Source organism: Festucalex cinctus, chromosome 1 (genome assembly GCF_051991245.1).
Source record: "Festucalex cinctus isolate MCC-2025b chromosome 1, RoL_Fcin_1.0, whole genome shotgun sequence".
NCBI classification, from domain to species: domain Eukaryota; kingdom Metazoa; phylum Chordata; class Actinopteri; order Syngnathiformes; family Syngnathidae; genus Festucalex; species Festucalex cinctus.
Window position 1 is genome coordinate 32,410,515 of NC_135411.1, and position 23,500 is coordinate 32,434,014.

Consider the following 23,500-nt stretch of genomic DNA (forward strand, 5'->3'; position numbering starts at 1 on the left):
CTTTCTTTTTTTTTTTTTTTTTTTTAAGCAAACCCCTGCTTATTTGTGGTCTTTTCTGGACCAGACACTGTTTTGTTAGATTTTTTTTGTAATATATATACAAAAGCATCATGACATACATTTGTTTTTCGAGGAGCCATTGTTGCTTGAAATTGTTTTTTAAGGCATGACTCCAAAATTTGATGTGTGTGTGTAAAACTTACGTGCACGCTCCACGCAGACAAAGGTGATGAAGATAACAAGGATGGCGGGCAGCTTGTTGATGTTTTTCATGGCGTCTCTGAAATTAAACCTAAAAATTTTTGTGCTTCCTTTATTTTAGCGCCACCTCCCTGTGCTGTTTGCACCCCCGTTACACATTAACCTGACCTTCGACCCTTTGACTGACACGCTCTTTGACACACAAACAGGAAGCAGGCTGAGGAGCCCCGTCCACATTTATTGACAGCTCACAATTATGACATCATGGAGGCGTGTCCCAGCACAAGTCACGTGACATCATGAATGTTCGGGCCCCGCCCACTTCCTGGATGTCACTCACCGGGATGGACGTGGCTCGGGATTCGTTTACATGCGAAAGCATCAAAGTCCTGCTGCTTGGTGTCCTGTAAACAACTTTTTTTTCTTTTTTTTTTTTCAAGATTCCAGGAAGCCACAGAGTTAGCGTCTTCGTCAAAACCTGGCGGTGACAGCAACACAAGACGAGTTGTTCTTTCATTTCCTCCCCATCAGCAGCCAATCACATCGAGCTCAGAGGAAGGTCACGCAAACGTGTCCAAATACAGGACATAGCGAAGGAGATGATTGGCTGTCCAGCTTCATCCTGCGATGTCCAAAAAATAAAAATAAAATAAAACAAAAAACTTCGAGGTTTAATTTATGTCAAAACATTACCTGTTTGCCTTTTTGTGCCCAAACAGTTTTGGTGTGTAATAAGCAAGTTTGGCTCCCTCTGCTGTTTTTTTTTTTTTTTTTTTTTTTTTGTATTGTGGAAAAACTTGTAGTTTGAATAGTCTCTTTTTAATAACAAATGAAAAAAAAAAAGTCACTTGCACATACGTTGAAAAGCTCTTTCAGGGGTTGCTGTTGATGTAGCATGATGATGAATTAAGTCCATATTTTCTTTTTAAACCTGGATGGGCAAATCTTCCACAAAAAGGTCTTTTTTTTATTCCTGAATCCTCACTTATCTCCGAATAAAATTCTTGAAAATTATAATGGGAGGATAGCATATCATTTGTGACTGTAGAGGCGCTGCTCACAGTGCCTCTGTTGAGTTGCAAACCTGCATGCAATTAAGTCTTTGCTCCTTTTTGCTTTTTTTTGTCAGGTGACTTAAAACCCTTAGGCACTATTGTGACCGGTTTTCGGCTTTTTGATGGTTCTGACCAAGTCATTTCAAAATAAGATACTGCCCAGTAAATGATGTAACAAGCAGATGGCCTTTTTGCTTGGCTTTGGCTGAAGTTGGATCATCTAGTTTGGTTTCAATTTCAAGAATACGAGTACTCAAATAGACATTGACAATTTCATTTGGAAGTAAGCTTCAAACAAGCGTCGTACAATAGCTTTTGTTACATGCAGAAATAAGATTGTGTTCTGATTTCAATAAATGCAAAACACGATCATTTTTATACAACAAAAGAGGAAAAAAACAATATATGGAGTGCTATGTGAAAAGTTTTTTTTTTTTTTTTTTAACCCACCAAAGGTTCTGACTATTTGAGACTACAGATACCTGGTTCAGGTGGAACGTCAACATTGTGGTGTGTACGAGAATGCTTAATAGAAATAACAGCCTTTGAAGGGTTGGACTCACGTTGGTCGGCGTGCCGGTTTGCTACGTTGGTGTGTCGCCGGTCTCCTTGGTGGGGCTGACCTCCTCCTCCTCCTCGGGGTCGTAGTAGTAAAACTTGCGCAGGTAGGCGATCAGAGGCCTGCGGACAGGAAGAGACGAGTGCTCAGCGAGCGCTCAGACGCCGTACAATGACGAGTGTGACGGAGGTGGGCTTAGCCTGACGTGGGCAGCGGCAGCTCCTGGATGTGGTCCACGCGAACCAGCTGGCGGATGCAGAAGCGACACAGGTGCTGCAGCGACTTGATGCTGCTCAGGCGGGACACGGGATGCAGCAGCTGCACCGGCGTGGGCGGCAGACCTGAAAATGGGAAAAGCGCATCATGCAGAGGCGGTGTGGACGTCAAACCCCACCTTGGCTGGGATACGCAAGTGCGTCTGCCATATTGGATGTGGCAAATGTGGCCGTCAACTTACTTCAGAAATCCACAACCACTCTGGACTTGTTTTGTTAAACTCGAACTGACACCAACATCTAGTTCAAATTAAAATGGTCCAAATTCTCGGATTTTCAGCAGTACCGCCACCGATTTCTGGAGTCCTCCATGAAAGCAGACTAACCATCTTTGTGTTAAATATAAATAAAACATTTGCAAGCATCTAGTTCGTTAGTTGAGTAACAACGCTTTTGTTGAATTTCTGATGGATGTTACGGAGAAAACAAAAGGAGGCAAACTACAATTAAAAAAAAATCCTATTCATAAACTTGAAAAAAATAATAATAACCAGATTAATTAATTATTAACTCATTCACTAACAGCCATTTTCACTGAAGCAATCCCGTTCACTCCCGGCTGTTTTACTGGATTTTGCATGACCCACAGAATATTGTGTTCTATTGCTATAAAAACATTGAACCTACCAAAAGAATGATTAGAGTCTCTTTCTTTCATCAGGATAAAAAAAAAAGTATATTTCTGTCCATTTCCGTTATACAGCAATTAGCATTAGAATATAGCAAAGTCTCATCATTATTTACAAAACTTTAGAATTCTGAGGAATTGAGCTTTTTTTTTTTCCAACATGGCCCTGGTTAATCTCCTTTGCTCTGCCGCCACCCGTTTGTGTAATAACTACAATCTCTTCAACCATTCTTTGCAGTTGAGAAGCCTTCTGTATGCTCTAGCATAAAAAAACAAAACAAAAACAACCTATAAATATGTCTTTGGGACACTTAAAACGTTTAAAATAGAACGTATTTATATGTTTTTGGGAGCAAATTAGTTAAACTAATTGTTAGTTGCAGTTCTAGTGGTGAGGTTCACATATGACTATCAGTGTCAATTTATATTGGATTCCTACAGGACGGACGGCAGCCTACCTGGTACTCGGGAGCGCAGGAAGTAGAGGAACTTCCCGTTCTTGGAGTGCATGATGGCTCGCTCGATGAATTCCACCACCGAATGGCAGCGGTCCTCAAACTTGGGGTGACACCACAGACTGAAGGTCCCTAAGAAGGCACAGGCCAGATGTCACAGGGCAGCCATCGTAGCGGTGTTGGCTGTGGGCGCGCGTTACCTCTGTAGTGCTCCATGCGTGTGTGGTGCGTGACGCCCTGCGACCTGAAGCTCAGACTGAGGATGTAGCGAGGGTCTGAGCTGTCCCGCACCAGGAAGGAGCCATCCGCTTTGCCCTTCAGCTTCATCTCGGCGTCCTCCCACGTCATGGGACCCCAGTACCAGCCACACTGTACAGTGAGCACATGCACAATGTCATGGGAATGTCTCATCGCCGCCACCACACGTGATCACCCGACTGCCTGACCTTTTCTAGCTCTCGGAGGCTACTGGCGAAGTTGCCGGCATCGGGACGCTTGAGGGGGCGGCGGGACACTGGACGGGGTGCCGGCGGGTGCGGGGCGTCGACCCGTAGTGGGACGGGCCTGGGCAGCCCCCGCAGGAATGAGTCTGAGCAGAGATGGCAGCATGGTCAGCACCAAAGGTATGAAGTAACTAGGCATGTCACTAACCAGTCTTTTTAGAATCTATTATCCTATTGATTATTCCATCCTATATATATATATATATATATATATATATATATATATATATATATATATATATATATATATATATATATATATATTTTTTTTTTTTTTTTTTTTTTTTTTTTACTTCTAAGGTTGAACACGAGTTGAAGTGATTGAATTAAAGTATGTATCAGCAGAAATTTTATTAACATACTTTGGTAGTCATCTTATGAGGCATTTGATTTTTGTTCCCCTCAAATCTAGTAGTAACCAACTATTTACTACCTTACAATTACTTAAGTAAATTTCTGGACAATTTTGTACTTGTCACAGTACTTTAATACAATATCCATATTTTACAGGTGCAACAACTAATTGATGATCAAATCAAGCGGGGAACTGACCCACCATTGAGACTCAGGCTGTGCTGGATGGTGCTCAGGGACGGGGGTGCGCCAATGGGACGGGGGGGCAGGGATTGCATCGACGCCCCACCGACGCATTCGGACAACGGAATCCGTGGCAGAGGCGGAGCCCCCAAATCATCTGAGAGAGAGAGAGAGAGATCACAAGACGTCAAGAAATTACTTTTAATTAATCAGTGGGCTGATTTTATCAGCCAATATCAGTCCTTTATAAAAATATATATATATATATACATATATAATAATAATTATCAAGTTTTATCAATTAAAACCAGGTATATTCCGCATTTCTCATGAAACAGTAAATGCTGTTCATGTTGGAGTCACTGTCACTAGGGACTCATGTCATTGCACAGTTCGTCCACTAGACGGAGCTCTGACTGTATTTCAATCCAAATAGCATCTAGGAAGACAATGCTGTCCCCGCTTTCCGGTTCATATGCAAATAATACCTACAACATTTACAACAACAACAGTGGAATATCATGCTCTTGAGCATGATTTTTCTTTTAAGTGAACTTGGGCAGCAACAAGTGCAGATGGAGAATGGCATCTACTTAAATCCAGCGCATAAACAAGAGAAAGTGTTGGGGATGCGTCATTTGACTGTGGAGTGCGACTGTGGACACACATTTCTCGTCAGGAAACTTTGTTTACGGGATTACATTTTATAGCTCAAATGCAACTCTGTCAAAGATGACATGTTTAGTAGGGGTGTGCTCAAAAAATCGATACGGCAATATATCGTTGCGGGCCTCATTACAATATGCGTATCGATACGCAGGTGTCAGAATCGATATTGCTCGGTTATCTTTAAATAGGCAGTTAACCTTTTCCTTTGCAGCTTACATTGTACTAAAAAAATAAAAACCAGCAGCGTCTTTGAAGTTAATTGACTTCAATTAATGCAAAAAATAGCTCACCAGTGATTGGGCACTGTGTCTTGCTCAGAAAAATGAAAACAGAGGAAGAATATCAACATTTATTTACTTATAAACTTAACATGGCCCGTTTCTTAATATACCAATTTTCGTATATTTTGTTTAAAAACGAAATAGGATGTGTTACATGAAAAAAATTATGTTTTTATTTCCCGAAATATTTCAAATAAGCACATATTAGAGCTGTAATTTTAATACTTTGATATTTTTGCTCATATCGGCTCATGCCTATTAATAAATGTTCCCGGTGTGTTTGTGAAAGCTGCTCCTTGCTCTACCGTGCGTACACATTTAGACCAGGCATGCCGCTTGGTGGTAAACCAGAAGAGCTGCTAACAAAAATATTTTTGGCAGTCAGCAGAACAAACATATCCTTTAGGTACACATATGACTGTTTTTATAAAATGCAAGAAAATTAATCTAATATATCGGAATACGTATCGCCTTGAAGATCAAGTATTGGGATACATATGTATCGCAATACGTATTGTATCGTGACCCCTGTATCGTGATACGTATCGTATCGTAAGGTTGGCGGCAATACCCAGCCCTAATGTTTATAAAGGTGACTGATTTTTCTTTTGAAGTAACCATTTCACGGCAAAGAAAAAGCTGGAGTAGAAGAAAACTGATTTAACCTTAAAGGGTGTAACATTTTTTGACAGCAACGTCACATCTTATGTTGCTTATATACTACTATTTACATTTAAAGACTAAGTTCATGTTTTTGTACGAGAAAATTCCTCTGTGTTGTAAAGTTAAACAAATACGAAAGCACGTAGTCATTGTAAAACAGTCAAATGTTCTGCCTGTAATTCATGTTTAATTTTGCAAGCATTAATTGACCAAAAAAGGTGGTGTGTTAAATTAATTAGCCATTTGGAATTATTTTCCTGCTAAATATAGCCTAAACTAATCCATAATTGTCAGACACTAGAAGCAACACCAAGAAATAAAACAAAGAAGAAGAGGAAGGGTAGAAGTGGAACAGGTAGCAGAAATTAGCAGGAAGAGGAAATGGTACCGAGCAGACTGAGGCTCCGTCTGGGTGGAGGTGGAGGAGTCGGAGGGTGAAGACCGTTCCTCCGAGAGATCTCCACATCCACCAGAGAGACTGTCTCACCTTCACACAGAAATAGAGAGGACAGGAAGTGACATCACCGCTACGAAAGTGTAACACTCAAATAGAAAAGGATGCTACATTAGCATGTCAGGTGTGCTCACCAGTGAAGGGTGGCGTGCACGTCAGTGTGGGTGTCTGCAGCCTGACAAACAGGAAGTGATCGTTAGCATGTCACAACGGCAGCCACCCCACTCAACCTCTGACCTCTTACCTCCCACCATCCTCCATGTTGCTGCAAGTGGACCCCCATAATCTGGTGGACCCCCACACATCCACCAGACTCCCCCCTGACGAGGTGGACGAGGCGAGGGAGGGCCTCTTGTCCAGAAGGCCCCCTGCGCCCCCGCACGAGCTCTTGGTTCGGAACAGTTTACTCAGACGCACCTTCAGGGAACCCCCTTTCCTGGTCTTGCCTCTGGGTGTCCTGTCCCCGCCTGGCAGGTCCCCTTCCAGGACCACCAAAGGGGAGGCAGAGCGGCCCCCTGCGGCCAAGCCCAGTTTGGGGGTGGTGGCCCGGCTCTGGGGTTGAGAGCGGGACTGGTGTTGCGGGCGACGCCGTAGTTCAGGGGGAGAGGATGGGGAGCCAGCGGGGGATGACTGAAGCCCGCTGGTAGTCGGGAGGGAGCCAGCAGCGGCATGGACGGCCGTGGGGGTCCTCCACGTCTGATGGGTGCATACCCCCGCCTCTCCTGCCAGTCTGTGGACCTGCTGCATCAGCCCACTGAGGGTTCCGCTGGAGAACACAGGCCCAACCCTCCTACCAGGTCCCAACTCCCCAATATCTCCACCCGCATCCAAGCCTTCCAAAACAAGCAGGGCGTCACTGGTCTCGCTTGGATCCTCGCCTGGTGCCACCCCCCCAGTGGCCAGAAGGCAGGAGCACTGAGGGACGGGGGCCGCCACACTTTCATTGCCTTCCCCCACTCCCACCTGTTCAGGTCTCGGGTTCAGCGCCAGGACCAGCTCCTCGTCACCTGTACCACAGCTCTTCCCGAGACTCAGTTGGGGCCACTTCGCCAGCGGGTGGCAGAGGACCGATCCAGAAGGATCAGGTCGGTTCTCCTCAGAAGACGGAACGCAGCAAACCTCCCGCTCCTCTGCGACCACGGCAGGTCCAGAACCTAACTCCGACGAGTCCACCCACCGTGTCTCCTTCCCCTCCAAAGGGGGTTGCTCCAAGCCGAAGTCCAACATCCGGTTCCGGAATACCATCAACTGCGCCCTCGAGCCAGGTGCCCCCGAACCAGAATAGTCCAAGTCGTCTTCCTCCTCTGATCTCGGGGGGACCTCCGGCAACAGCAGCCGGCCTTCTAGCTCGCCTTTGCCGGGTAGAGGAGAGCTGTAGTGTGGAGACGCCGAGCCGAGGAGGCCCGGCGGGGGTCCGCCGGAGTCCACATCAAACCCGCCGTGAGCCAGGCCGGCTTTCCCGGATGTGACGTGTTCAGGCTGCCGGTCCAGGTGCTCCAGGTGGTCGTACTCGGCCGCCGAGACGAGGAGGCGCATCAACACGAAGTCAGGAGACATTTCGTCGTTCATCGTCACGGGCTAAAGTTAGCTTAGCTTATTTGAGTTTAGAGAAGAGCTGCGGGAGCCGCGACGGCTTCGACGGCGTTCGGCGGCCGCCTGGTGGGGAGGCGAGCCCAGGACATGTTCGCCCGACCCGCGACCTCCAACAAGAACAAGCAGACGGAAGAAGAAGAGGAAGGAGGGGAGGAAGCGGGCGAGGCTAGCCGTTAGCAGTTAGCCTCCTCCGTCCACCGACACAACATGGAAGGGAGTCAGCATACGCGTGCGCAGCAGCTGCGTCAATCATCGATCATGTACGCATCAGGGAGCGCGCACGTTATTTGCGGCGCACGTCGATGGTGGCAAAACGATCCCAAAACTTTTTTTTTGTAATCAATTGCGGATATAGCACAGAAGTCACTTTAATGATTAAACCATCCGTGCCCAGCTCCCATTTCAATTGGAAATCGAAAAAAAAATAAAACGATAAAAAAAAAAAAAATCTCACACACAAAAATTGCCTGATTTTACACGATGAAAACAAACTGTATTTTATTGCTGTTGCCTGTGACTGGCATACAAACTAAGCATATTGTTATAGTAGTCAAACATTTCATCACATCATTGAAATAAGAAATAAGCAGATTATATGTAGATTAATTCATACGTTTTCATCCACCTCAGAGGGCCGCCATTTTGGCCAATACCACCCTCTGCTGTTGATTGAAATTAATGTCAAAGTGCCCTCACTCTGAAAGGTGCAGTTTTGTTTTATTAGGGGGTGAGGGTTCTGGGGACTCAGAAAACCAGTTTGGGGGCATCCCCTGACGCCCCCAAACAACAAAACTACACATTTCAGTGGCCTTTTATTGTGGGTAGTCGAAGGCACACCTGTGCACTAATCATGGTGTCTAATCATAAAATCATATGATCATCATAAATCATAAAATAATGTTGATGTGGCACACCTGTGAAACTGGATGGATTATCTTGGAAAAGGATAAGTGCTCACTATCACAGATTTAATCTGGTTTGTGAACACTATTTGAGAGAAATGGTGGTGTGTATGTGGTATAAGTTTTAGAACTTTGAGTTAATATCAAAAACAAAGTGTCTCGTTTATATTTGTGTTGAGTATATAAATCAATGTTGGCAGATTTTTATCATTTTGAGAAGTATGAACTTGACTGGTTACACAAATGTTAATCTCAAGAGTTTTGTATACTGTATTCCATTGTTCTCATCTAGAATAGGTATGCTTGTTTGGATATATTTTTTATTTTACTGTGAATACAGTAACTATTTTTTTGGTCTTCAAAGAAAGTGTGGTTATATGGTTAACCATGAGTGCTTGCTGGCAAACTTGCACCCTCCAGTCTCAAATGTGCAAAACCAGCTGTAAAAACCATGAATAGGTGGACTGATGAAGCAAAGCTAGCACTACAGGAATTTCTGTACCGACTGGGGTGTCTTTGAAACTTCAGCAGGCAACTTGGATGAATCTACTGACATAACATTATACTCAAGTTTTTGTGATGTCAGTTCCAATAAAAGCTGCCGCTCATTCAACAGTAACGCGCCATGGTTCACAACCAACTCAGGAAAGCCAGACAAGCTGCCTTCAAAAGTGGAGACAGGGTAAAACATGGCTGAAACCAAAACCCCTCCTCCTCAGACCACAACAATTGTGCTCAAGTGTGAACAAAATCAAGACACAGAGAGTGCTAACATTTCACTATATTTATATTATAATCATTAAATTCATTGTAGTACCTGAAACTAACGAGCAGGGGCGCACAGCCGCCACCGCCCTCGACACGCATTCCGAGCGATGACAAGAAGAGGAGAAAGGCACAGAGTTATGAGAAAGACCGAAAACACAACGGACAGGAAAACCATGTCTGTATATCAAAGAAAACGAGAAGAATCAAAAGAACGAAACAAGCAAAAGAAGCACTAAAGTCAGCTGAGATGAGACAGAAAAGGCACGAGTAGTAAAGTTTTTGCTGAATGGATGATGTGAGGCGGATGAAAGGAGACACACATCTGTACCCCCAAAAAACACACATTAGACATTTGAGACAAACAAAATCAAAAATCAATACTATTCTTGCCAGCGTCAAACGACAGCGACAAGACGGACGATTCACTGAGACGCTGAGGTTAAAAAAAAATAAAATAATCAAAAACAAACACCACGACCAACCGAAAAGTGCCTGATGATGATGTGATGACATCATCGGCTGGGCTTAAACGCATCAGTTAAGTATGAGCTCTCATACACAAAAGTCACACACTCATTAACACATACACAAGTGTCAGTGGCAGAGCCAGAACGTGGCTAATGGGTGGGCCTGGAAAAAATCAGGATGGGCCTGAATGAGCTATCATTATTTATGCTAATAACACAAACGGCAACTGTTGGCCGTACGGACGCCGAAATAAATAACAGCAGCTGCTACTGAAGACGAAGCTAGCAATACGAGCATCAACTTTCTGATGTACGGCTCACTCTCTCCAAACCGCTGCGCTACTCTGTACTCCCTTCCTCGCTGCGAGTTCCGCGATGCGTTCACAAACACTCTGAAACAAGACAGCAAAATGGAATATGCGCTAACAGCATGGTAAATGGTGAATGAACTGAGTTTATAAAGCACTTTCTAACACAAGATAATGCAACCTAGTTTGTTACAATATCACATTATATTTCATGAATCACACTGGGTGGGCAGTCTGTCAATCTGGGTGGGCCTGTGCACTCCCAGGCCCAGCCCTGGCTCCGCCCCTGATGTGTCACACTCACTCATACGAGCATCTCAGTCGCACACAAGCCCTAACATTAAGTCACATACAATACACACAGTAAGTCAATGACACACACTGACTCGCACACGCGCAGGCTTGTATGAGGTGTTTGTGAAGGTTAGGCGGCGGTCGTGTGAGGTACGCGTGTACGCTGAGCCGAAAGTAGCGTGGCGCTCGTTAGTGTCGTAAGCTGCTCTCGGCATGCGTCCTCCGTCTCGTCTCGCTCGTTTAGTGTTACGACTTCCTGTAACAGGAAGCTCCTCCTCAGAAGAAGGAGTACTGGTTGTCCACAGCCCGGGGCACCCGAGCGGCTTCAAGCTCATCTCCTTCCGCCGCCGCTGCCGCCTCCAGTTGGCGCAGTGGAGCGTCCCGGTCGTCCCAGTCCTCCACCGCGCCACCACTCCCCGCCCCGCTGCCGCCACTTCCTGCCACTGCCGTTGTCACCTCCGGCTCCATCTCTCGTCCTCTCTCCTGGGGCGGGGTCGGGGGCGGCGGGCGTCCCGGTGGCATTGGGGGCGGCTGGGGGGGGCTACGGGGTCTGCTGGTCAAGTCTGCGAAAAAACAGACGGGGGGGTAAATGAAACCAAAAAGTGTGAATGCTGTGAGGTGGGCTAGCAAGAGGAAATGAGGTTGGGAGCGAAGGAGGAATCATGGAGGCCGTGGTTGTTATGGAAACAGCCAACTCTCACACTGAATGTTTCTACTTCATGTTTGGACCACAGGAAGTAAAGATTGCTTCCTACATGAACATCCGCGCCACTTGGTGGCAGTAGCGGGCATCAACGAGGGCTTCTCAACACACTACAGGAAGGTTCGCCAACATTTTTTAGTGTCACACAATCCAGCCAATCACGGACAAGGGATGTGGATGCACAGCGCTTTGATGCTAACACGCACACACACACACTAAGACAACCTCATGCTTGCATGCACACATTTTCCTCTCATGCACTCACTCACACACCCACTCTCACATAACACATGTACTCATTTTCCCAACACATGTATGCACTCACTCAATCACTCACTCTCAAATTTACACATGCACTCATTCATTTCACATTACACATGCATTCATTTTCATATACCATATAACTTTTTTATATAACATGCAATCCCTCACTCACTCACTCATTTTCATATAACACATGCACTCATTCGCTCGCTCATTTTCACAACACATGCACTCATTCGCTCGCTCATTTTCACAACACATGCACTCATTCGCTCGCTCATTTTCACAACACATGCACTCATTCGCTCGCTCATTTTCACAACACATGCACTCATTCGCTCGCTCATTTTCACAACACATGCACTCATTCGCTCGCTCATTTTCACAACACATGCACTCACTCCCTCACTCACTCATTTTCACAACACATGCACTCACTCCCTCACTCACTCATTTTCACAACACATGCACTCACTCCCTCACTCACTCATTTTCACAACACATGCACTCACTCCCTCACTCACTCATTTTCACAACACATGCACTCACTCACTCACTTTCACAACACATGCACTCACTCCCTCACTCACTTTCACAACACATGCACTCACTCCCTCACTCATTTTCACAACACATGCACTCACTCCCTCACTCATTTTCACAACACATGCACTCACTCCCTCACTCATTTTCACAACACATGCACTCACTCCCTCACTCATTTTCACAACACATGCACTCACTCCCTCACTCATTTTCACAACACATGCACTCACTCCCTCACTCATTTTCACAACACATGCACTCACTCCCTCACTCATTTTCACAACACATGCACTCACTCACTCATTTTCACAACACATGCACTCACTCACTCATTTTCACAACACATGCACTCACTCACTCATTTTCACAACACATGCACTCACTCACTCATTTTCACAACACATGCACTCACTCACTCATTTTCACAACACATGCACTCACTCACTCATTTTCACAACATATGCACTCACTCACTCACTCACTCACTCGAGTCACTTACACACAGTCAGAGATGGGGGTTGATGGAGAGTCGGGATGGCGCGTGGTGATGACATCACAGACGGTAGGCCGGCTGCCCGCCCTGTCCCGGCCTGCAAGGACGAGTGACGGACAAACACGAGATGTCAGAAGTGGGAGGGGTGGTGGGAGGCGGCCATCAGTCCGCCGTGATGCAAAAGCCCGGGCGTGGGAGAAAGACAGAGCCGCCCGGGGGCTGGGGGCGGGCTAGGCTGGCTCATACCCGGCTGGCGGACGGCAGCGGCGCCCACGAAGCTGATGAGCGTGACATCGGAGGCGCCGCCCGACTCCAGCGGGATGGGGTGCACGCGGAAGTGCTCCAGCATGTCGAAGATGGACTGGAACCAAAGGTGCTGCACGCGGCACTGCCCGTCCTCGTTCAGCGACAGACGCAGGTGCTGCCAAAAGGGATGACAACAAAGGGACCGACATCGATTTGATCAATTCAAATGGGTTTGTGCTTAAGCGTAGGTGCCCGTGTGTTAGTAATTTTTTTTGTTTGTTTGTTTATTTATTTATTGAACAGGTAAACACGTAAACATAAAAAGTAGCAAGAAGAAAGTTAAAAATAAAATAACATAAAAAAGAAACATACATAAATGTGTGTGATGTGAGATTTAATCATCTGTCTGTGTGTGATTGAGTGCAAGTGGGTGTGTACTGTAAATGAGTGATAGAGATACACACAGAGAGCGAGCGAGCGAGAGAGAGCGAGTGAGAGCAAGTGTGAGATAAATGTGTGAGTACAGTAAGGTAGTGTTTCCCAACCAGGGGTACGCCTTGGGATATGTGGGGTACGTGTAAGCATTTAATAATTTGTTATCAGAGCAAGTCTCATTGAGGTATGGGCCAATAACCAGCCACTAATGCTGGCTGTCTTTTTTTTTTTAATTGGGAAGTGTTAAGCAGCAGGGCTTGCAGAGTTGCTAAGTAAACAAGCTTCCTCTTTAAAGGAATTGCCTCCACTTAATTTACAGAGGAAAAGGGGGCAGAGGGAGTTCCAGTATGCACAGACGATGAGCTGCCTCCTTTGAAACGGAAGAAGACCTTTTTGCTCTGCTAATGTGCATTGTCCTAAAAAGAAAAAGGGGAAAAAAAGAAGAAGAAAAAGACAACACGAGTAGCCCATGGGTCCGTTCTAACATTAGCTCACCAGTGATGGGACATTGAAGAATTAGAACAGAAGAAGGATGTGCACATTTATTTATTTAAACTTATCATGGTACATGTTTTTTTTCTCTTCCAAATATTCTATATTTTGTTCAAAAAACTGCTTGGAAAATTAACTCATTCACTCTCAGCCATTTTCACTGAAGCAACCCCCTTCGCTCCCGGCAGTTTCACTGGATTTTGACTGATTTTGCAAGGCCCACAGAATATTGTGTTCTATTGCTAGAAAAACATGGAACCTACCAAAAAGAAAGATTAGAGTCTCTTCTTTCATGAGGGGAAAAAAAGTGTAATTGTATCTGTTTCCGTATTGCAGCAATTAGTATGAGAATATAGCTAAGTCTCATCATTATTCATAAATCTGTTGAAAACACAAGGGAAAAGGGCTTGTTGCAACATGGCCCTGGCTGAGCTCTGCTGCCACCTGCTGGCCGATTTTTGTAATAACGACCATTGCTTTAAACAACCTCTTCGGGTCAGAAGCTGCATTAAAGCCTTTTGTATGCTCTAGCATTAAAAAAAAAAAAAAAAACACCATTAAAAAGGTATATATAGGTTTTTGAGACCATGACAATATTTAAACTAGAACATGTTTATACATTTATGGGAGCATATGAGTTCATGCGTGAATGCATCAATGAATGAATGAAGTAAATTGTGCACTGTTTTCATTCACCCAAGTATTAAAAAAAAGAAAAGAAAAAAGTTTATTTTAGTGCTGTAATATAAATAATAATACTAAGTGATTTGTTCCTGACTTCAACTGCTATTCAAAGAGGATTCAAAGGGGCTCCAATTTTTTGTGGTAACTTTTATAACAAAAGCAGATTTATTCTTCATTCTGATGAGTATTTTTTTACTGATATTACTCTGCTTAATTATTTTCAACACATTTGTTTGAAGTTTGGGTTAAAAAGAATAGCTAAGAATTAAATGTTCAAATTAAGGAAACAAAATAAAATGATGCTTATTTAATAATCAGTTGTGTTACATTCTACTTTTGGAGAATCATCACCATGTATTAGTGCAGGGGTGTCAAACATACGGCCCGCGGGCCGGATCAGGCCCGCAAAGGGGTTTAATCCGGCCCGCGAGACGACTTTGTAAAGTAAAAAAAAAATAAAAAAAATAAAAAAAATAAAATAAAATAATTTGCAACGTCGGACCAATTAATCAGCCAGCCATAACAAGCAAATATATAAATTTGTAATTTCACAAGCAGTCCTCAGATGGGTAATGTAACTTGTACACGGAATTGCCCTGGAAGTCATTATTTTACACACAACTTAAAAGTTATGGGGTTTTTTTTTATTTTTTTTATCATAGACCAACATAAATAGGTTAATATGACACAAATTCAATTACTGGTAACACAAATACATATATGACAGGGTTATTGTTAGGGGGGTTAAGCTAACCCTAACCCATTAACGTCCTTATAACTTCATTAACTGTGCCACACAGTGCATTCTGGGAACTATATATATGCAAAACAGGTAGATTTAACACGCCCAGAACTCACACAGGCAATATGTTGCCGCGTTTCATTTGCATTAGTGTTATTTTTTTAAACAATATAATGACAGTTGAACTCCGTAATTTAGGGCTGGTCCACGAAATTTTGCGCATAAATGCCGCAATTGATTTTAAGTTATATACCATTATTTTACCGATTCGGCCCACTTAATTAATATATTTTCCTCCATGTGGCCCCTGAGTTAATATGAGACCCCTGTATTAGTGAAGGGCTACTCATGGTATGACAAAAAATGTTTTGGGGGTACACAAGCAAAGAAAAGGTTCGGAAACACTGCAGTAAAGGAGTGTGTGAGCATATGTGCGTGAGTGAACGTGTGTGTGTTCCAGTAAAGAGCAGTCGCTTGTTTGTGATTTGAAGCTTGGTGTTGCGTCACGAAAATGTACGTATACTTTGTTGACGGAGGCACCGACCTTGGCCTTCCCCTGGAAGTTGAAGGTGAGAACGTATTCCCCGCGCCGGGTCTCACTCTGGCGTACCAGAAAGACGCCGTGGCTGGCCGGCCCGCCCGCCAGCACCAACTGGGCCGCTTTGAGGCGCGATAAGGTGCCGTGGAACCACTGACACTCGCTGAGCGGGTGCTCTGGAGCCTCGCCAGCCGTCGCCTCAGAGAACAGGAAGGAGCCTGCGTGGGAGAACCCACAACATGGTGACGTCAGGAAAGCCGAACGCTTCTTGAAGCTCGGAAATACAGTGTTGGGGGTTCCCTCACTTTTTGATGGTGATATGTTCCAGGGCGTCGAAAGTGGTTATGTGTTTATTTTAGTCTTCTTTACCAAAGTGAATGTTCCTAATTGTGTAAAAGAATATACTTTGTGGTTCCAGTCTTTTACCTGCTAAAAACATCGAGAACCACCACTGCTTGTCACACTTACTAAATTTAACTTTTAGTATGCAAAAGGTAAAATAAATAGAGATGCTGCTAAAGTTTTTCTTTTTAATTTTAAAATGGCTAACCTTAATCAGAAACCGGGCTATAAATGTCACAAATGAAAATTTGTGTTACAGTAAATCCGCAATATCTGATAGGGATGTAACATTATCTAAACATCATGATATGAAGGTCACGATATGATAATTAGGTTGGCGATACAAAAAAAAGGTCACAATAGTGTAAAAAAAAATGAGGTCATGCTAAAAAAAACACACACAATATTGTGCATTTGTACATTACAGCAATGCATATCAACACTTACCATCTCTCATATAAATATTGAGGCACTTACATGCTAATGCTAGCACACATTGAGTTCCTCCACATATTGACTCGATTCACAACCATATTACGTTCCCCTTCATCAGATCATGAGTATGGATTTTAAACACAGAAGGGCCAAAATATGTCTTGTGAAAATTAAACTGCACTTAAAAAATAGCCACCAGAGGGTGCTAGAACTGCACAAATGGAAATCAACTAGGGCTGGGAATAAAAGTCAACCAACTCGGTTGGGCGGACCACAAACACTGGTCGAAGCAAAAATGCATGTGTCGAAGCTTTTTTAATAATTAAAAAAACAAACATATTTGAGGCACCTGGAAGTTGCCGGGAGGCCCGGAACCAATGTTTTGTGTTCCGCATGGACACTTATTGCTGACGGACTCCGATTCACCACTACTAACTAAGATGCTTCTTAGGGCTTGTTTGTGTTCTCTTTAGACTGAAAAGGGAGAAAATTAACATTGCTACATGACTTAGGTTTGTAACAAAACAATCCGCGTCAAAATCGCTAAATAAATAAAAGAGCTTGAATGAATTTATTGCCGCCGGCCAGAGACACGTAAGATGGCGGGTGGCCCGACGCATCGGCAACAGGAAGGCCGTATCTACTACATAGACCAAGACTCTTCCGGTTATGGGTTGACAGCACTAAAATCAACCCAAATTTTTTAACAGATGCGCTGCTTTTAATATTGTGACATGACCACGACGATATATTGTGGCAGATTTAATATTGCCGTTATCGTGACATCGCTAATATCTGAACCACAAAGTAGCACAGGAACACTGTATGTTGCACTCGCATCACCTGTTGCATCCGGCGTCTCCGCAAACGGCGTACCCAGGCTAGCCCCGCCCCCTCCGAGAACACGCGCGTCGGGTTCATCCAGAGGGGCTCGTGGCGGCAATTCGGGCGGAAGAGGCTCCAGCAGAGGGGAAGATCCCGCCACACCGCCGTAGCACACTGCGAGGGCATGAGAGAGAAAGCGTCATCAGGCAACGAGCGCTGCAATGTTGTGGCGTGTGCATTTGGCCATGCTTACCTTGCGACAGACGGTCCACAATCTCTGGCGTGCCGCCGATCTCCAGTGGGCCGCCGCCCTCAGGCTCTTCCTGCCTGCTGCGAGAGGCGCGCGTGTTACAAGGCATGCCATGCAAGGTTATTTTAGTTAACCGAAACTAACAAAATAACAAACTAAAATTCAAAAAACATTTTCATTAATAAAATAAAAATTAAAATGCTAAAAAAAAAAAAAAAAAAAAAAAAAAAAAAAAAAAAAAAAAAAAAAATTACATTTACAAAACTAAAATCCTAAGTGATCATCTTTGGTAATTAAGTTAATACATGAGCCTTTGGGGTTGATTTTAAATGTGATTTAAATATACTTAATTAGAAATTAATCTGAATAAGGACGTTTGAAATTGATTCACACAGAAGTGATGTCATCTAGCAGCAGCCAATAGAAAAGTACCATCAGAGTTTTGCATGTTTGACTTTTGACCCAAATGGCTCGCCTTGCCTGCTTTTTCATTAAATTCAGCCGAAACAAAACGCTAGGTAAGAAGTGCGTTACTTTTTTCTATTTACTATGGTATTTATTCAATCTTCTTTTAAAATAAAAACTAATATAATACTGAAACTAAGCATGTTTGAAATAACTAAAACTAATAAAAAATAACAGAGCTGCCCTGAAACCTAATTAAAACAAACTAAATTAAAAAAAAACAAACTTAAAATTAACTAGAATGAAAATTCCAAAACTATAATAACCCTGATGCCACATCACGTGTCATAATACACAGTGTGTTGCAGCACGTCACAGACGCCACATGCCGGATGCCAAACTGTCAACATCACAAGTCACCTGTCACATACCACACGTTGCTTGCCAGGTGAACGTCCTTACCTGAGACAGATGCCGCTGCGGATGTCGCTGAGCCACGCCCTCATCTGGACAGCGTCCCGTGTCTCGATCACGTACTGGACGGAGCCTTCCAGCTGACAAACGCACACGGAATGAGTGCAAAGACGCCGGTGCAATAGAAAACATCCACCAGCTGGCACGTTAGCATCTCACCTGCAGCAGGAAGCTGTTCTCCTTGTCGGGAACTTCCAGCGCCGTCGTGCTCCTTACATCCACAATGGCGCCACATGCTACTGTCCGCCGCGGTTTGGACGCCTGAACGCACCAATGACGGACGTAAACATCATCATTATTTTAACTCATTTACTCCCAAAAACTGATATGTTCTATTTTAAATGTATTAAGTGTCCCAAAGCATTCATACGTTTGTTTTTTTTATGCTAGAGCAGGGGTGTCAAACTCATGTTAGCTCAGGGGCCACATGGAGGAAAGTGTATTACCAAGTAGGCCGCATTGGTAAAATAACGATATATAACTTGAAAACGACTGCCATCATTTATATGCAGATTTTCGTGGACCAGCCCTAAATTACGGAGCTCAACTGCAATCATGTTGTTCCGAAAAATAACACAAATGCAAATGGAACGCGGCAACACTTTGCCGGTATACGTTCCAGATGTGTTAAATCCACCTGTTGTGCATATATATTATTCCCAGAATGCATTGTGTGGCGCAGTTAATGACGTTAAAAGGACGCTAATCCTTACTAGTAATTGAATTTTTTTCGTATTTAACACATTATAGTTTGTCAGTCTATGATTTAAAATAATAATAATAATAATAATAATAATAATAATAATAATAAATTAACTTTCAGTTGTGTGTAAACTGACATCCAGTACGATTCCCCTTACAAATTGCATTTCTCATCTGAGGACTACTTGTGAAATTACAAATTTATATGTTTAGATTGTGGCCAGCTGATTAATCAGTCCGACATTACAATTTTTTATTTTTATTTGACAAAATGATCTCGCGGGCCGGATTAAACCCCTTTGTGGGCCTGATCCGGCCCGCGGGCCGTATGCTTGACACCCCTGTGCTAGAGCATACAGAAGGCTTTGATGCAGCCTCTCAACTATTGAGAACAGGTGAAAAAAATGTCATGACAAAAACGGCTAGCAGGTGGCAGTAGAGTATAAGAGATCAAACAAGGCCATGATGAAAACAAGCTGTTTCCCCACAATTCTAAGCAGATTTGTGAATAATGATCAAACCTAGCTATATTCTCATGCTGATTGCTGTAAAACGGAAACAGACAGAAATACAAAGAAGTGGCTAATCTTTCTTTTGGTAGGTTCCATGTTTTTATAGCAAGAGAATACAATATTGTGTGGACCTTGCGAAATCAGTCAAAAGCCAGTAAAACAGCCAAGAGCTAAGGGGATTGCTTCAGTGAAAATGGCTGGGAAAGAATGCGTTAAGCATAAATCTCATCACCATCATATTCATACCTTGGGTGGAATGAAGAATTCCAAGTAGTACTCATCGCCTCGCTCGCCTTCACGTTCCCTGTCTCGGAGGACTAGACGACACTTGTGCCAGCGTCCGCCCCTCCAGGGCACATTTCCGGCACCCACCACTGGCGCCGTGGCCACCTGTGCCGCTGCGTTGTTGTTGTCAGGGCCGTGATGGGGGAGAGCAAAGGAGAAACCTGGGAAGCCATGACCTCCACTCAGCTCATCGTTGGATGAACTGACACTCACCCCACCTTCCCGAACTAGCCGTCCCACCTTCCTGGGCGGCGCCACGGCAGCGGCGGCGCTGCTAGGCGGCAGCACAGAGGCGGCAGAGGCGCTCGGGGTGAGAACGGGGGGCGGGGATCGCGTCAGTCTCAGTTTTTCCAGACGGTAGCTCCACTTGTCCTTCTCGCCGCCTTCGCCGTTGCTCCGACGACGGTCCCGGGCAGCGTCGGAAAACGAAAGCGAGGTGGCGCTGCTGGACGACGAGGGAGGCAGAGAGGACGAAGAAGATTGGGGAAGAGAAAGGGGCATGGACAGAGACATGGGCATGGAGGAGGTGGGCGTCGGAGGCTGGGTGGCGGCGTTCCGGGCCGGGGCGGCGTCCTGCATGCCCACGGTGTAGCTATAGCTGGCGGGCAGCGGGCTTGGCGCAGAGTCGCTGGACGAACTCCGCCAGTGCAGGATGCCTCGCACGCTCCCGCGCACGCTTCGCCCCACGCTGCGCAGCGAGAAGCGCTTCTTCACTTTGTTTTTGGAGGCGGATCCGGGGCCCCCTCCTTTGGAGCCGGGCGGGGGCGTGTTGGGCACGTGGGAGGCATCGGGTGAGTCCACTTTGCCGCTCTCCACTTCCCGCTCGTCCAGCTCCGCCTCCTCCCCCACGGACGCAGCCCCCAGCCAGCTGTCCTCCTCTTCCTCGGCGGGTGCCTCCCCATTGCCGCTGGTGGCCGCGCCGACCCTGTCGTCACGCCGGCCGTTGTTACCACCCACGGAGGAGCAGCAGGATGATGACGAAGATGGCGGCAGAACCTGTCCGTGGGCATAGGGGTCTTGAAATCTGTCACCACTGCGGCTGTCCAGCAGGAGGCGCGTGGGTGCCTGTTTGGAGGCATGCCGCGCCGTGTTAGCGGTGGAGCAGGGCTGAACGGACACCGACAAGGGGGACACAGCTTCTTCTTCTAGGGAGGTGGCGTCAGACTGGGGAGCCCAGCTCACCAGTTCCTCCCTGCCAGAGGGGCCGCCGGGTGGCGGCACCCCCTCCAGTTCGCTCTGGAAATGGCGGACAAAGCGATCCGTGAAGCGGCGGCAGAAGGCGGCGGCCGAGTCAGAAGAATAGTGCGGGTTCTCAAGCAGAAAAGCCCGGAAGTGGCGTGCAAAGTCGCCGGCAGCCACGCGGGCGTGAAGCTCGCAAAATTCAGTCCAGCTGAGGCAGGGCGAGGGCGAGGGCGTGGGCGTGTCGGACAGCGAGGACGGGTGGGCAGGGGGCGGCGGGCTCATCAGGGGGGGGAGGGGCGGCGGCCGGGGCGACAGGGGCAGTAGGGAGGGCGATGGCGGGGATGGCGACGGGGAGGGTGACGGGGGCAAGGGAGAGGAGTTTGCGGCCCGTGGGCTGGGAGGAGTTAAAAGCGAGCCGTTCATCCTCCTGCCGACAATGCCAGATCAGATGGTCCTGACTTGTAAGACCGCACAGACGAAGGAAATGCCACACGTCCGATCGTTTACAGTTGAGTGCCGAGTCTGGCACTCAAGGGCCGTAATGCATCATGGGAGCCCACGGTGTGCGGCTACATGATCCCGACAGCGTCCATGGTTCCTCTGAGCAGTCAGGTGGCAGCAGCGGTCAGGCAGCAACAGCGTGTCCACACATGGGAGGCCACATCCTGACGCACAAACATACAAACACGCGTGAACAACATCAACTATGAATTATTTTTATTATTATTATTTTAAGTTCAGTATCATATATATTATCATCATACTGTATATTCCGTTGCTTCCAACACTTACTGCATACATTTAATCTACAAATGCTTCGTAACTGACATATTTTGCACCAATTACAAAAATAATGAAAAGCAATAATCATTATATAGCCTTATTTGATGCATTTATATTATTTTACATTTGCACATTACATTACTTCACTAAAAGGAAGCCTTCTGATTATTTTCTGTTGAACATTTCAATTTACTACTGATTTAATATTAAGTTGGCCAAAAATCGGTGCATTTTCAACGCTTTTGGAGAGTCCCTTATTATTTATCACAGGATTTATATTCCTGGAATTGTCTTTAAAATATCTGATAATGCTGTTCTCATGTAAATGGAAATATACACACATACCTTAAATATAGGTAGTAAGTTGTGAATAATGGTTTTTTTTTTTTTTACACATAAAGTAAATATAACCAGTATATTTTGATTGGTGTTTTTTTGTTTGTTTGTTTTTTTGTTTTACCATGCAGCTACGTGTAACATTGAGGTAAATACGCTCTCTGACTTTAGCTCGCTCACGCTAGCAACGCCAGTGTTGCTCACTCAACTAAAGCAAAAATACTAGGGGAAAAAAATAAATAAAATACATCGATCAAATGCACCATTTGTCCAAGAAACGAGAAAACGTTTGTCCTTGGTCACATTTTAAGCCATCGCTTAGCATTTCAAAATATAATGTGGAGCTACGCTAGTTAGCTCTACGGCTAGCTGCTAGCGGCGGCTATTAATAAACCTGCGAGGAAAAGCTTCAACCTACAGTACCTGCAAATCACAGCCGCGCTCAGGCGTCCGTCAGCGGGGCCAAGCCCGAACGAGACGTGACGAGCAAGGAGGAGCGGGACGCATAGCGGCGCGGTGGCTTCCCAAGGGGAGGCTTCTTCTTTTTCTTCTTCTTCTCCTCCTTCTCCCCCTCTCGTCCTCTTTCTTCTTTTTCTTCTTCTTGCTGTTCTTGTTGTTGCTCAAGCACAAGATTTCCAGGGACAGCAGCAGCAACTCGCGACAGGCGAGATGCTAGCTAACAGGCTAGCCTGTCTCGTTGGCTCGCTTCGACAAATTCTCTCGAGACTCGACGAGATTGTCACATGTTTTTTTTTTTTTTTTTTGGAACGTCACATGTGCACACTGGAGGACGGATGGGCAGACGCACTACTGAGCTGTATATATTACTCACTGATCTGAATATGTGATTGGATAACCGAAAGGCTAAGACTTTTATTTTGAAGCCCCCGAAAATAAATAAATAAATTGAAGCCGCGAGGCCGCCATATTGCTCCTCCCAAGAAACGTAGAAACAGCGTGATTTATGTTTTAAATTTGTTAAACATAAACAAGACGACTTCAGACATTTGACAACTTGCCTTATGCTTAAAGGGATACTTTACTTGACTCATTGAACTTTTTTCAGCAGTAAACGTTAATATTTTGTTGATAATTCATGTGGTGACTTCATTATTTTTCATGTACAATTATGGCTACTTGCTGTCGACTGATGATGACATCACCCGTGCTGAGGACGTAGGTAACGACCAATCATGGCTTAGTTTACTGACCAA

At 45.1% G+C, this 23,500-nt stretch overlaps 3 protein-coding genes across 9 annotated transcripts in view; all 3 read right to left on the bottom strand.

The window, feature by feature from the left end:
• The window catches only part of LOC144023911 (properdin-like), a 27,430-nt gene extending 27,028 nt beyond the window's left edge, over nucleotides 1-402 (bottom strand). For both annotated transcript variants that reach the window (XM_077529868.1, XM_077529862.1), the window contains exon 1: nucleotides 204-402. In XM_077529868.1, coding sequence (XP_077385994.1) covers nucleotides 204-273 — 70 coding nt within the window. In that variant the 5' untranslated portion in view covers nucleotides 274-402. The remainder of the gene's footprint in view (nucleotides 1-203) is intronic.
• Nucleotides 403-419: 17 nt separating this feature from the next.
• Nucleotides 420-8,144, bottom strand: LOC144023853 (uncharacterized). 2 transcript variants are annotated; one of them, XM_077529775.1, is made up of 10 exons: nucleotides 6,525-8,144; nucleotides 6,415-6,455; nucleotides 6,215-6,313; nucleotides 4,233-4,370; nucleotides 3,620-3,762; nucleotides 3,374-3,542; nucleotides 3,177-3,305; nucleotides 2,021-2,156; nucleotides 1,820-1,937; nucleotides 420-823 (listed from the first exon to the last, which is right to left on the bottom strand). In XM_077529775.1, exons 1-9 carry the CDS (start codon nucleotides 7,847-7,849, stop codon nucleotides 1,841-1,843), a joined length of 2,277 nt encoding a protein of 758 aa, XP_077385901.1. In that variant the 5' UTR covers nucleotides 7,850-8,144; the 3' UTR covers nucleotides 420-823; nucleotides 1,820-1,840. The 2 variants fall into 2 exon arrangements, with proteins under 2 accessions (XP_077385901.1, XP_077385909.1); XM_077529783.1 differs by lacking the exon at nucleotides 6,215-6,313.
• A 1,400-nt stretch (nucleotides 8,145-9,544) lies between these two features.
• Nucleotides 9,545-23,033, bottom strand: sh2b1 (SH2B adaptor protein 1). 5 transcript variants are annotated; one of them, XM_077529675.1, is made up of 11 exons: nucleotides 22,710-23,033; nucleotides 19,947-21,832; nucleotides 18,646-18,747; nucleotides 18,475-18,566; nucleotides 17,611-17,684; nucleotides 17,376-17,531; nucleotides 15,762-15,973; nucleotides 12,932-13,039; nucleotides 12,865-12,879; nucleotides 12,625-12,715; nucleotides 9,545-11,175 (listed from the first exon to the last, which is right to left on the bottom strand). In XM_077529675.1, the coding sequence occupies exons 2-11, from the start codon at nucleotides 21,588-21,590 to the stop codon at nucleotides 10,889-10,891; spliced, it is 2,781 nt and encodes a 926-aa protein (XP_077385801.1). In that variant the 5' UTR covers nucleotides 21,591-21,832; nucleotides 22,710-23,033; the 3' UTR covers nucleotides 9,545-10,888. The 5 variants fall into 5 exon arrangements, with proteins under 5 accessions (XP_077385801.1, XP_077385794.1, XP_077385810.1 ...); XM_077529668.1 differs by having other exon boundaries at nucleotides 17,611-17,687; nucleotides 22,710-23,032; XM_077529692.1 differs by having other exon boundaries at nucleotides 11,001-11,175; nucleotides 12,865-13,039; nucleotides 17,611-17,687; nucleotides 22,710-23,032.
• Nucleotides 23,034-23,500: the final 467 nt, after the last annotated feature.

What these genes read in the sequence shown, in the direction of transcription:
- LOC144023853 (XM_077529775.1), bottom strand. Translation starts at nt 7,849, where the DNA reads ATGAACGACGAAATGTCTCCTGACTTCGTGTTGATGCGCCTCCTCGTC. An exon ending in GTGCACGCCACCCTTCACTG is followed by an intron (nt 6,314 to 6,414) that starts GTGAGCACACCT and finishes TTCTGTGTGAAG; the next exon opens with GTGAGACAGTCTCTCTGGTG. An exon ending in GCCTCCGAGAGCTAGAAAAG is followed by an intron (nt 3,543 to 3,619) that starts GTCAGGCAGTCG and finishes CTCACTGTACAG; the next exon opens with TGTGGCTGGTACTGGGGTCC.
- sh2b1 (XM_077529668.1), bottom strand. Translation starts at nt 21,590, where the DNA reads ATGAACGGCTCGCTTTTAACTCCTCCCAGCCCACGGGCCGCAAACTCC. An exon ending in TGTGGACCGTCTGTCGCAAG is followed by an intron (nt 17,532 to 17,610) that starts GTAAGCATGGCC and finishes ATGCCCTCGCAG; the next exon opens with TGTGCTACGGCGGTGTGGCG. An exon ending in ACTTCCAGGGGAAGGCCAAG is followed by an intron (nt 13,040 to 15,761) that starts GTCGGTGCCTCC and finishes CCCTTTTGGCAG; the next exon opens with CACCTGCGTCTGTCGCTGAA.